The 18,542-nt window shown below is 39.4% G+C and overlaps 1 protein-coding gene across 3 annotated transcripts in view; it reads right to left on the bottom strand.

The window, feature by feature from the left end:
* Nucleotides 1–18,542, bottom strand: part of USP12 (ubiquitin specific peptidase 12) — a 106,458-nt gene that overhangs the window by 20,909 nt on the left and 67,007 nt on the right. For 2 of the 3 annotated variants that reach the window (XM_059144800.1, XM_059144801.1), the window contains 4 exons: nt 14,766–14,979; nt 6,400–6,629; nt 865–941; nt 663–746 (listed from right to left, as the gene is read on the bottom strand). In XM_059144800.1, coding sequence (XP_059000783.1) covers nt 663–746; nt 865–941; nt 6,400–6,629; nt 14,766–14,979 — 605 coding nt within the window. The remainder of the gene's footprint in view (nt 1–662; nt 747–864; nt 942–6,399; nt 6,630–14,765; nt 14,980–18,542) is intronic. The other variant, XM_059144802.1, reaches the window with a different exon arrangement.

The following is an 18,542-nucleotide window of genomic DNA, read 5'->3' as shown; positions in this document are numbered from 1 at the left end:
TTCGTTGAGCTTGAAATTGTTCCAAAATAAAAAGTAAAATAATAAGAATGGTGATGACGCGATTCCATTCCTCGACACCAAATACCAAATGAGAGAGAGCACAAGATCCTAGGTGGGGCTAGCAGAAGCGACAGTAGAGGCGAGGAAAAGGATCTTCCCCACTCTTTCTCCTCACCAAGACCAAGTTTACATAAAGCATGCAAGCTCCAAAGTCAAGTATTTTAACTGTACTGGTTGATGATTCTTTTATTGTTTTTAAGATTTTTTTCTTTATTTATCTGACAGAGATCACAAGTAGGCAGAGAGGCAGGCAGAGAGAAGGAGGAAGCAGACTCCCTGCTGAGCAGAGAGCCCGATGCGGGACTCGATCCCAGGGCCCTGAGATCATGACCTGAGCCGAAGGCAGAGGCTTAACCCACTGAGCCACCCAGGTGCCCCTGGTTGATGATTCTTAAAAAATTTCATTAAGTGGAGAAAATCACTGGAGGTTGCAGAGCTGACTGTTGCTTACCCAGGAATAATTTAGTGAGTCTTAATTACTTAATGATAAAACTAGGCATTTTTACTCTATAGATTTTCAGGCATAACTTTCAGCGCGGAAAGCCCATCTACATGACCCACTGCCAGAGAACTACTACCAAATTTTAAAAACATTACATTACCGTTTGTGTGCTTCCTGTTTGCTGCGACATTCTTCACAGTAATATTTGTACTCACTGCACAGAGTTTCTGTGTTGCTGAAACCCCTGTGTAAAATTCAAGATAAATTTATTTAGTCTATACCAGAAAACTGTGTATTCATTTAAAAGTACTCTAAACCAAAGATATTCATTAAACTTCCAAAATAAGTAACTCTCCATTTACCTTAAGCAGTGAGTGATCGATGTGTTTTGTTCCACGTCAACAGAAAGGTCTAAAAAATCTTCATCTTTGCTGCTTATCTGTAAAAATAGGGAATTACCTTTGATTTCTTTAACTGTCAGTAAATCATTGTTCTGAAGTGACAGAATTAAATGCATTCATTCTATTAGTAGTAGTAAGTACATGAAGAATTCATCTTCCATGAGTTCAAAAGAAATCTACTGGATCCGGATTATCCAAAAGGACACTGAGTAAAGGACTCTCAACACACGTACAGGCGAAACAGCAAAGTCCACCTGTGACTGATTCCCTTTCCGGCAAAGATGAGGATGGGAAATCACATCATTTTCCAAAACCTTGGTATTATGGTGACACAAGAAACAAACTGCCCATATATACTAATTCTTAAAAAAAAAACACGGGCTAAGACGAAATGGGGACACTTGGCAAAGGGCATCACACCTGTGCTGTTTTATTATTCAAGGAAATAATTTTACCTAAAATGCCAAATTACAATCTTCACTGACGACCAAATTATAGTCTTCATTGATGACCTCCTTTAATCCTTCTTCTTCTTCAAAAATAAAATCTAACATAAAGTTCTGTTTGAATTATGGGTAACTCATCTGATTTTAAAAAATTCAAGTTATTACTTATTCATTTGAATTGGATTAGGACAGAACTACAGACATCAATTTTCCTAGCTCTTCCCTTCAAAGACTCTATGCTTAAGGTTAGCACACAACAGGAGATCTCTTGACTGTACCTCTCACACACAAGGGCTATAAGCCCAGTGCAGTAAATGCCTTTTTGCTTCACTGGCGCATCAATATTCTAAGATCAGCATCATTAACTTGTGACAGATTACGTGGCTGTACATGCTATGTACTTACGCAAACAGGAGTAGCTATGGGTACCATGTATGCACATTCTAGGGACACCACGAGGGAAATGATCTGGATCTCAAAAGTTTCAGTGAAAAAGAGAAAAAGAAAGACTCTCACAGAGAGAGGAAAGGGAACGTGAGGTGCTAAGGAAAAAGAATCAGCCCATTTTGGGAGGAAGAAGGGTAGGATGTCAAGGGATACTATGGGACAGACAGGCGAAAGCCAGACTGAGCAGGGCCTTATGTGTAGGCTAAAGAGAAATAAAGATTAGAGAGTCTGGTGTTTCTCAAAATGAGGTTTGTGGTTCTCAGGCACGGCTTCAGGGGTCTTCATTTTAGATTTTGATCTTTATTATACCATACAAACTTTGACATAACGATTGTTCTGGATCACCTGGATATATCTGAGTTACTACGTTTGGATTTACAGTTCTGTTGGTACTGGGAAACTACCAAGTGGGGCAGTATTTAACTCTTTAAAGTGTTGGTAAACACGTCTGGTTGTTGCTGGACTCCCCCATTCTAAGGTCAGGTCACACCCAGGATGTGGAAGACTCAGTAAAGCCCTATAGGCTAGAGATGTGGGTGGGGAGTCATTAGCACAGGCGATAACAAAATGGAACATGACCCTCCCAAGGCAGAGCGACAAGCAGCCCAAAACAAAAGCCTGGAGGAAGCCCACATTTGAAGGATTAATAGCAGAAAAAGAATGGGACCAGAAGAAAGCATCAAAGAACAGAAGAACACAAGAAGAGGGTGCCATTACAGAAACCCAATCTTCTACCAACTGCGACATTAGCCACTGTGTTACTAACATCTGCCATATGAACACTGTCTCCAGGAAGCCCACTCTGAACCTGCACAACTCTGTCCCACTCACACCTCGATAGGTCAGCTCCACTGTTGTCTGACTCCCACAGACTCATGCTTACTTGAACTACAACATACTGTACTGGAATTACCTATCTGTTGGAAGCCTGCATGCTCACCTGGGAGCATCTTGAGATCAAAATTAAGGTCTTACTCATCTTCCGCCAACCTCTACCCATCTTCTACCTGGCATAGTTGGTACTCAAATAGTTGTACGAAACTAAATGAAGAAATGCTATATATTCATTCTGAGAAATTCTCAATTTCATTCCTCTAGCTGAACTTGATAAAGGCATGGTACTAATGATCATTTACTGAGTCTGCAAGAGGACGATTGAGATTTTGAGGAAATATTCTCAATTCATACCCTTAATTCTTGGGAGACTATCTGCAAATACATATTGCAGACCACAGGAGGACCTAGCGAGCGAGGAATGGGTGGAAGGATCACTATCCATCCATTACAAATAAAATTAATAAATATTTGAGCAAAAAAGAATGGGTGATATCACTTTCTCCATCTAATCCTCACTCCCATCATCCTCAGTCTGTAACATAAACTTCAAAGACCTTATATCACAGTATCCCCAAACCCTCCCAAATCTACTTTGCCAGCTTCACCTATTACTGCATTTCTCAACATGCTAAACAAATTTAATTATTTTCTGTTTTATCGAAGAGGATGAATTATACATATCTTCTAACACAGACCAAACTCCATCATAAGCATCAAAAGCAACTGTCAAGTTCTCTGATTGTACCTATGATTCCAGGCAAAACACTGCTCTAATAATTGGACAATATATTTACTTAGAACTCAGCTCCAATAAAATTCTTCTTTATAAGATCTACAAAACTTGTGTTAAAAAACAAATGGAGTTGGTTAGATCGAATAAATATGAGTACTGAGACCAATTCCTGCCATCAAACATTGCCCAAACTCTTACTACAATCAACTAATGGTTGCAGCAGTGAGCAATAATCCTTACTCTAACCCAAAAACATCTTCACAACACGTTAATATATTTAAACACTCAATTATACCTCTTTCACTTGATGTGAGAGAGGGTCACCAATAAAAATGTATTTTCACAAAAGAATTTTATTTATTACTACTGTGTCCTTCATTAACTAAAGTTATACTACTGACAACTATCATTTTCCAAATGCCTGATTATCGTTAAACAGATCAATGCATAATCAACAGTCAATAGATCATTAATTGGTATAGGTCATAGTTCTATTTAAAGACTCTATCTTTTAATTCATGGTGGAACCAAAACAGTCACCATTTGCTTTGAGAGAGAGAGAGAGAGAGAGAGAAAGAAACTACAATATTACTTACATTAGAGCCAAAAACAAACAAACAAAAAAACCCCACTCATCTATACAAACATAACAAAATAAAATATGTACAAGATCAACATGAAAACTACAAGATGATTTCTTTCTAAATCAAAGAAGATGTAGATAAATGTACAGTCCATGTAAATGGACACTTGGACTCAAGACTGTGAAGACAAAGTTTTTCCCAACTTCATCTACAGAGTCAAGGCAATCCCCTTTGAAATCACAGCACACTATCTTGTGGACAATGATAGTTTTTAAATATTGTGTGATTCTACAGTTTATATGGAGAAGCACAAGGCCCAGAGCAGACAAAGCAATAGTCATCATAACTTGGAAGGCAGGTGAATGGATAAGTGAATAAGTGAATGGATAAACTGCAGGATATCCACATCATGAAATATAATTAAGTGAAAAAAAGAAATGAGCTACAAAGCTACTTCTCTATGATTCCAAATATACGACATTCTGGAAAAGTCAAAACTATGGAGGCAGTAAAATGATCAGGGGTTGGCCAGGGATTTGGAGAGGAAGGAGGGATGAATTTGTGAAACAAAGGGTGAAACTACTCTGTATGATACTTTAATGACAGACACGTGTCATTATACATTTCTCAAAACAGATGGAACCCCAGAACAGGCAATACCAAGACTGAACTCAAAAATATGAACTACAGATTTTAGTTAATGTGTCATGGCGCGCCTGGGTGGCTCAGTTAAGCGGTTAAGCATCTGCCTTCGGCTCAGGTCACGATCCCAGAATGGATCGAGCCCCACATCTGGCCCCTTGCTCAGCAGAAAGCCTGCTTCTCCCTCTCCCTCTGCCCGCTGCTTCCCCTACTTGTGCTCTCTGTCCAATAAATAAATAAAATCTTAAAATAATAATAATAATAATGTATCATTATCAGTCCATCAACTGCAACAAATGTACCTCATTAAAACCAGACATGAATCATAGGGGAAAGTGGAATAAAGGAGAGAGAGAATTGGGAACTTTCTGTACTTTCTACTCAATTTTTCTGAAGTCCATTAATTAAAAAATACAATTTCCTATTGGCCTCACTCAGCATACTAGGTATGTTTATCTGATTTAGACAAACAAGTAACCATGCTATTCTTCCAAACATCCATAAAACATCTGTCTTATTTTTCTTGCTTGTGAATTCTCTTTTCCAATGGTTGATGCTACTCTTCTGTGCTATTAAAGACTAGTTGTAGAAACATCATAGTAGGACTGGACCTGAGTGGATGCTAAATGTTGCGGGAGATTCTGGTGAACAATATATTTGTGCCTCCCCACAGACTGCCTTTACCAAGGCATAAGAACAAGACATTATCAACCAGAGAAAGTGAACAACACCTTGAATGAGAGATCAAAATTTTACCAACGAGAGGCAGACAGATATTGTGTGCCCACACGTGAGACCCTGAGAAAGACACGTTAACTGAATCACTCCAGCCAAGAATGCATACTTGCATCTCAGTTAGAAGGAAACATCAGATAAATTCATTAGGAGAAATGTTAGATTTTTTTTTAAAAAGGACAAATTCTTTAAAAATGTAAATGTCTTAAGAAGGTAATGATACTACGAAAGGACTGGGCTATCTGACCCCACATAAAATCCATTTTTAGGCTTCTTCCCTACTGCTCCGATTTAAGAAGTATCCAGCAGTGGGTACTTCCCCCTGCTTGAGTGTACAAAGTATGCTTTAGTTTTTATTCCAACAATCAACAATAAACATAACTGCAGGAAAAGGGAAAACAAATTAATGTACCTCCCTGACCTGTAAGTTTCTTATGGACTTAAGTAAGACACAGACGAACAATTTCCAGAACATGACTCTATGGCCTCTTACACAGAAATGAAAACAAATACAGTTGACCGCTGAGCAATGCAGGGGGAGTGACAGGTACCGAAACCTCCTACCCACGCTGCCACTGTTGAAAATCATCTGAGTCTCCAAAAAGCTAACTATATGAGCTTTCGGTTGACCAGAACTCTTATTGATAATATAAAACTTGATTAACACACACTTTGTGTATGTATCATAGTATGTATTTATAATAAAGTTAGCTACAGAAAGTGTCGTTAAGAAAATTATTTTTAAAACCCTCACATTTACAGTACTATACGTATACAAAAAAAAAAAAATCTACAAATAAGTGGACCCATGCAGTTCAAGCCCCTGTTGTTCAAGGGTGAACTACGGTCCAAACCACAGTAAGTATTTTTCAGTCAGCTCAGGTATTCACTGTTTATAAGCAGCATTACTACAGAGCATACCGAGTACGAGAGCAAGTACAGCTTCGATAATTCATTTATGCTACACCTAAGAAATTACAACCTTCATGTTCATCTCTCACACTCCATCTCTAAGAAGTTTTAATAAAAATGAATTCAATCTGCTCTATACAAAATTTGATGACATACTTACAGTTTCACAAGTAAGACATCTGGTTTCATTTGTCAGTGTTCCCTGAAAAATCTCGTGAACCCACGTTGGGTCTGGTGTGCTGTTGTTGTTCTCATTGTCAATATTACCGTTAGGTAAACGGCCATTTTGTTTCTCCTGCTTTTTTTCTTCTTGTAAAATATCAGCAATTGTATTTAGCAGGTAATTTAAGAATTCATGGGCATCTTGCTGCATGTAGTTGTCAAAAAGTTCTAAAAATAAAAATATATTAGAGAATTACTTCAAAATTAATAACCTGATTAAAACTAGATGTAAAACAAATATCCAATATTCTATCAGAACTAAATACAAACGTCTGGTATTGTCAGTCATGTACAAGAAACAGATTATCTTTCACAAAAATATGACTAAACTTGGAGAAAATACAGTTAAGACAAATGAGGATCTTCTTTTTAAAGCAACAATATTAAGTGATCCACGAGAATTGTGGGCCTTGCATCCTAGGGATTCAGTCAGAGGTGAGGCCTGGAACCTGGAACTTTCCAAAGTTCCTCCAGGGGACTCTGATCTGCAGTCAGGTATAGGAAACATCAGTATCACAAATGATCTATTCAATCCAGATAGTCTCTAAAAGAGAGATTTTGTAACTCTGTGAAATGTTCCCTGTAACTATACAAATGAAAAAATATCACCGAAAACCAGTCACTAACATGAACTGCTTTATACCCAGCACTGGACATCACACCATTGAAAGTGAAAGGTAAGGACTTCACAGGCAGTGTTGCAGGTGCTCTTTGTAACAACTCTGTGACGCTGTTATTGTCATCTTCCAAATGAGGGAATGGGATCAGAGAGGGAAAGTCATGCCACCAGGAAGTGGCAGGCCCAGGACACAAAGCAGGCAGTCCCCAAGCAGCCCAGCTGCATACAAAGCAGCCTGCCCAGGGAGGCCCTGCCCCACAACTGGCACCTGCTGCTCAGCGATCACACACACTGAGAAGACCTGGCCAGCAATATTTTACCTTTAGATACTCAAGGCACATTTAATAAATTCCAAAGATATCACAGCTGACATTTTTCAAATAAAAGACAACAAATTAGGAACAAAACTTAGGCAAAGTCTAAGATAAAAAGAACAAAAAATTACATTTTAGAAGAGCTACAGTTATGACTGCATAAAATTAAGTTTCTGTGCATTAGAAATCACTGAAAAGGTATAAAAAAAAACCCATAAAAACTATTAACAGCTTCAACACATAAAGAGCTTATATAAAAGGAAATACCAAGTGTGGAAATCAACAATTTATAAAAACAGAAGTCAAAAAGTTAAAAAATGTGAGAAAATGTTCAATCTATGCTAATCAAAAAGGCCTTGATTTTCTGGTCTGGAAAACGGAATACCATCTTCTCTTGCAAAGTTACTGTACAAACAGAATGGGAACTAGTGAAAATGTGGATTTGCGAGGTACAGTCAAAACAAAGACTCATTTCACTCTTGGTGTCAAAAAGACCTGTAAGGAGCCTCAGATGTAAGGTGCAGCTGCTCGAGCAAGACTGTCTGGATTCCTAGGATGGTTCGACCTTTCATTACATGTATGCACAGGCAATTTATTAAACCTCCTTCTTGGAGTTCAAGTCAAACTCAATGATACTAACGCAGTAAGAGCCACTCCCCACTTCTCTTCTGTAAACTGGTCCTGAGGGATTTGATTAGCCTCCAACAAGCCCTTTATGTTTAAGAACAATGAAAGCCTTGAGTCCTGAGAGATACTGCATTAGCCTATGTGGCGTTAACATTTAACTGATGATAATTTGGTATTGTGTGTCCAGTGGTTTTTGCCCATGAGGGACAGATCCAAGAGACCGTGACACCATTCCCCATCCCCTGTTGCCACCAGAAGTCTGTGTGTCACTCCCGACACTGACACAGCTCACTGCAAAACCTCCCAGCTGTCTACTCTATCTTCCTGAGACAAACCAAGTCATGGTCAGAACCCTTAGATGGTTCCACCGCTGGACGGGTCTAGGCAAGGCTGGGGTAACTGAAGTCAATCACCTTTCACTTTGCCTCTCAGTGCAATGATGCCTCATCCCTGAAAATACTAGTCTACCTCCCAACCCCACTCTCCCATCCTCTATTACTCTGAGTCGTTTATTGTTCCTTATTTCCTTCCTCATCCTTGGGATTTTCTTCTTTCTCAACCCTTTCTGCTGTTCCCTCCAGAACAACATCCTGTTCTAAACTCCCCATCTTTTCAGCCTCTGGCATTTTTAAGCTCCCTGCAGCCACTTCTAAATCATTACACTTTGCTTTGCATATGAAAAACTCACCCTCAGTCAAAAAAGCTGTTAAGGTCTGGCCATACTACCCTGAACCTCCTTCTTTCTGTGGTCATCTGTCAACTTCCCCTCACCTCCTAAAGGCCTGATTCCTGGCCTCTTTGTCCATCCCGGCTCCTTCACCAACCCTGACACTTTGAGTGTCTGGGCAGCTTCTAGAAGTGTACAGGACACCCTTAAAAGTCCCCTTTTTATCTCTCACTTACTCATCTATCACCAGGTCACAAAAGAACCACCCATGTCTGCTAAGAAGGAAATAGGCTAGAGTTGATTAGTCTTCAAGAAAAATACGCACAAATTGGAAAAATCAGCGAGGAATCTAAAAGGAAGGATAATGGGAGAGCACCATAAAAATATTTCATAAAAACTCTAAGGGCCTAGTTAAAGTGAGATATGAACAATTTACTCTATATGCTGGCTCTCTATATGCTGGCTCAATGCCACAGTCTAAAGTAGTCTCTTTCCCACGAAATCAAGTTTTTTCTAACCAAAGTTTTGTTTTTGTTTTTATTTTAATATTTTATTTATTTATTTGACAGAGATCACAACTAGGCAGAGAGGCAGGCAGACAGAGAGGAGGAAGCAGGCTCCCTGAGGAGCAGAGAGCCCAATGTGGGGCTTGATCCCAGGACCCTAGGATCATGACGTGAGCCGAAGGCAGAGGCTTTAACCCACTGAACCACCCAGTCACCCCCTAACCAAAATTATAATGAATGTATTTTGCCATGAATATTTAAAATAAACTATAAAATTAGAAAATAACTAAAAAGATATAAATTTTAAAACTTCTGGTTAAGAAAAAACAATAAACAATAAGAAGTCTCATTTTTTTTTCCTGTTAGAATTTATTTTCGCATCTATGCATGTCGCTCAAAATAATTTATAAAGCAAAAATGTGCAAATACTTTTGCTTTTTCAAAACTTCAAACAACTTTTTTTAAATGTTCTTTTAACACAGAACAAAGGACTTCACATGCACAGACATACCTCAACTGACTTGAACACTCTGGAAATGAGATATAAAGTAAACCAGAAAATACTCTTAAAGCATTTTGTTGAAATATTTAAAATAATTTGCAGTCCATCTTTTTATAAACACATTATGGTAAATGTTCGAGACTCTCCATATGCCTTAGTCGTCAATACAGATTTAAAAACTTCAACCAGAACCACATAAACAGCAAAACAACATCAACTAAATGGCCACAGACAAGACCCGTAAAATGTAGTACACTTAATTTCTAAAATTTTGGTTTCCTTATGGTTTGCTTTCTTTTCTGCTAAGTAGCATGATGGGAAAGGTGGGCTTCAAAGTTGCTTTGGCAAATTAAACAAATTCACTCATTCACTCACTCATTCATCAAATATTTAGTAAGCACCTACTACGTGCCAGGAACTAGATTACATGCTGGGAATACAATGATGAGCAAAAACAAATGGCTTCCCCTCATCATGGAACTGACAGTCTAATGGGACAATTCATTATTAAATAAATGAATATGAAAGGTATAAATTATTAAAGTCCCAGATAGCTGCAACATTAATGCAAAAAAAAAGGGGGGGGACTAAATCAACGTGTAAAAATGTTATGTGTTCTTCTTAATTCAGAAATTGTTAGCTTTCATTAATACAAAAATCTTTTACGCTCTTTTGGAGAAACAGGATTAAAATGAACATGGGAATTATTCACTCACATCTATTTAACGGGTGTTATTCTTACATATTTATATCAGTATCTCTCTGCATCACCTGAAGCATCGCTAAGCACATAGAGGTTTCTTGATAATAAGGATCTTTTCTGTCTCATTCACTGCTGTATCTCCAGCACCCAGGACAATGCCTGCCACATATTTAGATGTGCTTGGCGTTGTATAAATGAACGAACTACCAAATGAACAGGGGCGGAAACAGCTATGACAACATGGGAAGAAATCTGGGCCCAAACAATAGCGTGAACTACCTGTGCTGTTAAGACCCAGTGAGTCAGGGGCGCCTGGGTGGCTCAGTGGGTTAAGCCGCTGCCTTCGGCTCAGGTCATGATCTCAGGGTTCTGGGATAGAGTCCCGCATTGGCCTCTCTGCTCAGCAGGGGGCCTGCTTCCCTTCCTCTCTCTCTGCCTGCCTCTCTGCCTATTTGTGATTTCTCTCTGTCAAAATAATCAAATAAAATATTAAAAAAAAAAAAAAAAAAGACCCAGTGAGTCAGAGCACACAGCTACATGTTCCAGCTGATGGGACTTTCAAGCCCCCCAGAAGTGATCCCAAGCCAAGTCACTGCTAGCTAGCACACAAGTAGCTCATCAGTCTGTGTTTTGAGTCTTCTAGAATGGTAGAGTGGCTATGGGAAGTTAGCAGTGTAGAACGGAGGGCTTTACTTCTTACCTAGGTTAGTGCAAGAGCCTCCTGGCTGGCTTCCTGGGCTGTACTCATGCGACCCATGCCCGCTCATGCTACCACACCACCCAGCAGCCAGATCTAAACACATCACCCACCTGCTCAGCAACCCTAACCGCTCACCATGGCTTTCAAATTAAAGCCCAAGTTCTAGGCCCTTGCCCTTTTGCTTTTACTCCACTCCAGCCACATGAATATTCTTGTCATCCTTCAAGCACTCAGGTCAACTGCAATTTTGATTCTATCCACTTGGAACGAGTTTGCCTCAGATTTTCCAATGGCTTCTCACTTCAACTCTCTGAACTAACATAACTGATCAACTCCCTTTCCATGTTTTATTATTTTTTTTCATGGAGATAACACATTAAATTACATGACTATTGGTCCTCTCCACTAGTTTCTGGCCGTCAACAGAAGCTAAATATATAATAGTTAATCAATTCAAACTTTCAGCTAGTTTCCCATCATTAGGGAGAACACATTTATGGAGCAAGTCTTATCACACTATAAAAGTTCTATGCTATGATTAGGGAACATGAATTAAAATTTTGAAACCAAAAATCCATTACTGAAATTAAAAGTTTCTTCCAAAGTAATATCGAAATGATTAGCTATATAAAGTATCAGTGGTTAACACAATATGAAGCTAATATCGACTGCAAGTACAAAACATGACGTGTTTATTTACAGCATACCATGGAAGAAAACTGGTTTAAGAACAACAATCCAACAGTGAAAGTTAGTGGAAATTCTGAAATGGACAATATCCATTTTTGCCAGAGATTTAAACAAAAACAAACAAGCAAACAAAAACCCCAACAAACATAAGGTCAGAAGGAGAGTTAAGCATGGATAGTCCATTAAATGCTCTTTAACTTGTATACTCTCCTCTACAAAATTATCAGGAAAAAAATCAAAAGGCAAAACTGTACTTCATACAAATGCCAGCAACATCAAATAATAAACATGCTTTTTTATTAAATACTGTTTCTGAGGTAAAGAAAAATGAAACAAAACTATGAGAGGATAAGTTTGGAATATTCACTCTGGAATCAATTTCATCAAACAAAAGAAGTCTACTGTAAAATGTACTCTGCCTAAACATTTAAAATATTTTCAGAAAATACTGAATTATTGAAAAAATAATAAACACTGCAAAAACATTCCAGCTTTGACAAGCAAACGTATAAAGCCACAGAAACACAATTTTCAAAACACAGTAACTTGAGCTCTGTGTGCAGCGTGACTTACTGTAAATTTAAAAAGCCACTGCTCACTTCAGGACCATAGGCATGTACGTCCACCCAAAGTCCCCTGTTGGAACCCTAACCCCCAATGTGCCGCTCTTTGGAAGTGGGGCCTGGGTAGGACTTTTAGGTTTTTAAGACTGGGATTAGTGTCCTTTTAGGAAGAGACATGAGCGAGTTTGCTTCTCTCTCTTCACCATGCAGGGCACGGCAAGAAGGCAGCCATGTGTAACCAGGAAGACAGCAGACGCTGAAGCTGCCGGCATGTTACTCCGGAATGTCTCAGCCTCCAGAACTGCAAGAAACCCCAGGCTATGGTACTTTTGTTACAGCAGCCCAAACTAAGAGCACATACAATAGATTAAAGAATAGGGTCGAGGGACCTAGGTGGCTCAGTGGGTTAAAGCCTCTGCCTTCGGGATCAGGTTATGATGCCAGGGTCCTGGGATCAAGCCCTGAACCAGGCTCTCTGCTCAATGGGGAGCCTGCTTCCTCCTCTCTCTCTGCCTGTGTCTCTGCCTACTTGTGATCTCTGTCAAATAAATAAATAAAATCTTAAAAAAAAAAAAAAAAAAAAAGAATAGGTTCAAGGGGCGCCTGGGTGCCTCAGCTGGTTAAGCATCCAACCCTTGATTTTGGCTAAGGTCGTGATCTCAGGGTCGAGAGACCAGGCTCTGCTTCTGAGCCCAGCGCCCACCAGGAATTCTACTTGAAATTCTCTCTTTCTCTGCCCCTTCCTGGCCTCAAATAAAACAATCTTAAAAAAATAATAATAATAAGGTCAAGAAAAATGCACTATTCACTGAAAAAGAAAATACTGTGTATTCGGTGTTTCATGTTTCTGATGCTGACCATTTCTAAAACACTAACAAAATCACCGAGAAAGATAACATGTTCAAGTACCATGTACATCAATTTTCTACCAAGACAAAATCCCTGAAGTTTCATACCAATACAGACAAAATGACTTAAGGGACTTGAATCACTCAGCCAAATTCGAACAGAGCTGTATTTGGTGTTCTTAAAAACAGAAGATACTACACAGATTTCTAACTTAAGGAAATGTTTGGCTTTCATAGGGAAAACACAAAAAGATTTGTTTTTGTGAATGAATGATCAACTGCTTTGTATCTGTTTACAGAGGAAATGAACAAAATCTTTTAACAGGTGAATCAGATTCAAGAATAATAGCCTACTGCCATGTTATCTCAGTGTCTTCTTACACAGGAAACTGGATATGACCCTGGCTTATCTCAATTCATGGGATAATGAACAGTGTCCACGCAGTTAAGGACAGCATTATTCAATTGTGTGTTTGGTAACCAATCTTAAAGACGTCTCAAATCTTATTTCTGTGGGCATCGTTTGATAATAAATCAAACTAAAGATACCACTCAATTTTATTTCCAGAATGATTAAACTAGCTACATCAAACAAAACCCAGAATTCTACAGGTGATTTAAATCCTGCTTGAGGGGAGCCTGGGTGGCTCAGTGGGTTAAAGCCTCTACCTTCGGCTCAGATCGTGATCCCAGGGTTCTGGGATCGAGCCCCGCATTAGGCTCTCTGCTTGGCAGAGAGGCTGTGTCCTCCTCTCTCTGACTGCCTCTCCTGCCTACTTGTGATCTCTGTCAAATAAATACATAAAATCTTAAAAAACAAAAACAAAAACATAAAAACTGATGCAAATTTTTAAAAAAATAAATAAATAAATCCTACTTTAATTTTCTGACGTAACATAACACAGCAGACAGAGTATGAGACTTAGATGTCAGAAACGTGTGGGACAAATCTAAAAGAAAAACACTGAAGAGAGAAAAGAGAAGACAGGCTTAATCAGTAACTATTTTAAAAAGGGGTTGAGTGGAGTTAAAACCACCTACACCTACCCTAAGCCAAAAAGTTTCTGGAAAGCTTTTTAGCCTCTATTCTTTGCAGGGCTAAAGTGGGAGAGATCGCATGCTCTCTAAATCAGGGTAGTGTAAAGATCCAATGGGTTAACAGACGTGAAACAGACATGAAGCAGACATGAAACAGACATGAAACTACAAAAACAATAGATAATGGGAGGAAGACCCAACTTTATTCTCCATAGAAGAGCCAAGCAGGCAAAAATAAATAAAAATAAAATAAAATAAAAATTTATCATTTCTCATTTCATGGCATACAGAATGTAATCTTTGTAGAACATACTTCCAACATTAATCATACCTCATATTAATTACTGTGTGATTACCTCCCTCACTGAACTAGCACTTCCTTCAAGACAGGAACGTCAGCTTTGGTTTTTCCATGGCTAACATACTTTCAGTCTTAGAAGATGCTCAGTCATTGCCTGCTGAACTGTGGTGTGCTATTATTTACCCTTTCTGGTACGTAAGAATACATTCAGAAGTAGAAGAATTACCATTTTCCTTCCGTAATCTTGTTATGAACTTCTTAGGAGGAATCACCCCAACCTTCTTCTTCTGAGTGGCTATGCTATGGAAGAGGTCTGCTAGGCAGGTAAGAAGGTTCTCCTTCTTCCTAGGTTGGCTCTTGTATGCTAGAACTTTTTCCCGAAATGGACGACAAAAATAAAGTGCTTGAAGAACTGAATTACAGTAGCAGGTATTCCCAAACTAGAATAGGAAAAAAAAAAAATCTTGTTAAATATGGGGCAACACATTTTCAAGAGAACGAATTTCCATGTATAGTTACAAAAACAGAGAGAAGATAGGGAATTTATGGTCCTCATAAATTAAAAGGTATCTGAGAGTAGAAATAAGTATTCTGACTGCTAATCTGCCATTTAAACATTAAACGGATGCCCCAGGCATTGGTTTCAGGTTAAAACAGAAGGAAAATATATGCAATAAATTTGGCCTTCATGAAAACTAATTTAAAAAACTATACAGTTTAAACAGTAAGAGTACTTAAAAGGCTTAGACTTCTTTATAATTCTTTTGTCAATACCCATTGTTACATTGTAGATATTAAGCATTTCATATATTATACATTTTAAAATATAACTCTCAAAAATTCTTTTGAAAAAACACAAAAGTGAGGTTTTCTATCAGATTCTTTTTTTTTTTTTTAAAGAGAGAGGGAGGGAAACAAATCATGATTCTTTTTTTTTTCTTTTTAAGATTTTTATTTATTTATTTGATAGAGAGAGATCACAAGTAGGCAGAGAGGCAGGCAGAGGGGGGGGGGGGAAGCAGGCTCCCCGCTGAGCAGAGAGCCCGATGTGGGGCTCCATCCCAGGACCCTGAGATCATGACCTGAGCTGAAGGCAGAGGCTTAAACCACTGAGCAACCCAGATACAACTCTATCAGATCCTTAAGTGCCATCAAAAAATAAAAACAAAGGGTCCCTGGGTGGCTCAGTTGGTTAAGCATCTGCCTCCAGCTCAGTTCATGATCCCAGGGTTCTAGCACTGAGCCCTGCATCAGGCTTCCCTGCTCAGTGGGGAGTGTGCTCCTTCCTCTCCTCCTGACCCTCCCCGAAACTCCCCCCTGCCACCTAACACTCATGTTTGCTTTCTCTCCAATGAAGAAATTTAAAAATCTAAAAAATATTAATAATAAAAAGCAAAATAAAATGAGATCCTCTGAAATGTTAGATTAAAAATTTTCAAGGGCACCTGGGTGGCTCAGTCGGTTAAGTGTCTGCCTTCTGCTCAGGACATGATCCTGGGGTCCTGGGATCAAGCCCCACATTAGGCTCCCTGCCAAGCGGGGAGTTGTTTCTCCCTCTGCTCCTACCATCCATCCCCCCACACTGTGTTTTCTCTCAAGTAAATGAATAAATAAAAATCTTAGAAACAACACCAACAACTTTTCAGTATGCTAGCACAACCACCACTGAAAAGCTGAGATACCTGCACATCACGCTTGATATATTACAAACAGACTTCAGGTGCATTGAAGCCTCCACATGAACCGACTTCTTACCAGCCGGGTGTAACTACAGCCTACTGAACTTTAACGTCCTCCTCTTTAATAATGGGGGGAAATAATCCTACCTTAGGAGACAATGACACACAATTTGATCAACATTCATTGTCTTCCTTTTTCCTTCCCACTAAGAGACACTGGTTCCCAAAGCGAGCTGACAAAACACCCGAAAGCTGATTGATGAGGACATGGGGAGACTTTGAAAGTGTAAGAAGAGGGCAGAGGACACTTCTCAAAGCACTACCAGGCAGGGAGGTCACATCCTCACTAACCTAAAAAGCCTAGGCAGAGCAGACTGTTTTAAGGGGCAGTGTCAAGGTGCCTGGGTGGCTCTCACGGTTAAGCACCAGACTCTTGGTTTCTGCTCAGGAGCTGATCTCATCATGGTATCAGGCTGTGGGATCGAGCCCCAATTCAGGTTCTGTGCCCAGCGGAGAATCTGCTGGAGATTCTCTCTCCCACTGCCTTACCCAACCCAAATTAGCACACACACTTTCTCTCTAAAAATAAGTGTTTTTTTCTAAGGGTAATGTCAAACACATTTGTTTGACATATACATTTGCATGTACATTTGCTTATATTTAAAAACCAGGAAGGATAAATTAAAAACTAATAAAAATGGTTAGAGAGAAAGAGGAAGAGTAGAGAGGAATCAAACTACCTTTTTAAAAATATTTACTTTGCACTGATCTTTTTTTAAACTAAATTAAATCGAAAATATCTCAGAGGAAAAAAAGAAATTCCTAAAGCTGAAAGGAAACAGAGATCAGTGACACCTAAATGTTTATCCAGTCCGTGGGAGAACTACACAAAAAATTAGTTCGAGCAACTTTACATGGAGTTTTTACTATCCATGCGTATTCAAATAGTCTAAGAATAAAAAGAAGAAATCTTTTTTTTAATAATTTCTTTTTTTAAGATTTTATTTTATTTATTTGGCAGAGATCGCAAATAGAGAGGCAGTCAGAAGGGGAGGGGAAAGGCTCCCCACTGAGCAGAGAGCCCAATGCAGGGCTTGATCCCAGGACCCTGAGATCATGACCTGAGCCAAAGGCAGAGGCTTAAACCCACTAAGCCACCCAGATGCCCCTTAAATTGGAATTTAAAGTATTAGTATAAACTCGTGTTTGTGTGTGTGTGTGTGTTTTCAACTTCTATCCACTGAAAGGCCTAGCAGCAACAAGTTTCCCTGGCACACAGATTGTAGTCTTTAAGAACCTTTTTCCCACAAAAAGGAACTAGGATGTCTTACAGATATGGCTACACTAGGTCTGGGACAGGAAATATACAAATGTAGATCAGCCTGGAATATATTTTGTACCGATTCAAGAGCCAAATTTCATTCAAAAGAAATACTGCAATTGATAAAAGGCATATTAAACATATAAATATTTATGAATTAATAATGATATTTTATAAAACCTTTCATTAGACTCCATGGATGCTGTAAACTCATATATAAAAAGAGAACCTCAAAGTTTTATCTTGTTCCCTCCCTCCCCCCAGCCCCGAGAGCTAGCACATGAGCACGGGGGTAGAGAGTAGGGGCAGAGGGAGAGAGAGAATCCCAAGCAGGCTCCACACCCAGCATGGAGACAGGCAAGGGACTTGATCACAGGATCCTGAGATCATGACCTGAGCCAAAATCTAGAGTTGAATGCTTAATTGACTGAGCCACCCAGGTGCCCCTTATCTTGTGTTTTTTATTTGAGAAAGAGAGCATGAGAAGGGGGAGGGTCAGAGGGAGAAGCAGACTCCCCACTGAGCAGGGAGCCTGATGGGGGACTAGATCCTGGGACTCCAGAATCACGACCTGGGCCGAAGGCAGTCGCTTAACCAACTGAGCCACCCAGCTGCCCCTTATCTTGTCTTTCTTGTAAGAACTATAGTTCACAGGGAACTAAAGAGTTGATGAAGAAGTTCCAGCTTATAGAATAAATCCAGCTAATAAATTCAGAAGAAATGACTACAAATAATGGAGTAGGAAATAATTATCAATGGATACCAAAAGCGGTAGTGGCTGATGGGAACTTGAAAAACTATCTGAAGCCCCAGTGCACTACAAATTAAAAATGAACAGCCAGGATGCCTGGGTGGCTCAGTGGGTTAAGCCACTGCCTTCGGCTCGGGTCATGATCTCGGGGTCCTGGGATCGAGTCCCATATCGGGCTCTCTGCTCAGCAGGGAGCCTGCTTCCTCCTCTCTCTCTCTCTCTCTCTCTCTTTCTCTGCCTGCCTCTCTGCCT

The sequence above is a fragment of the Mustela lutreola genome, chromosome 13 (genome assembly GCF_030435805.1).
Source record: "Mustela lutreola isolate mMusLut2 chromosome 13, mMusLut2.pri, whole genome shotgun sequence".
NCBI classification, from domain to species: domain Eukaryota; kingdom Metazoa; phylum Chordata; class Mammalia; order Carnivora; family Mustelidae; genus Mustela; species Mustela lutreola.
The sequence above is the reverse complement of the archived record's forward strand: the minus strand, read 5'-3'. Positions and strand labels throughout refer to the sequence as shown.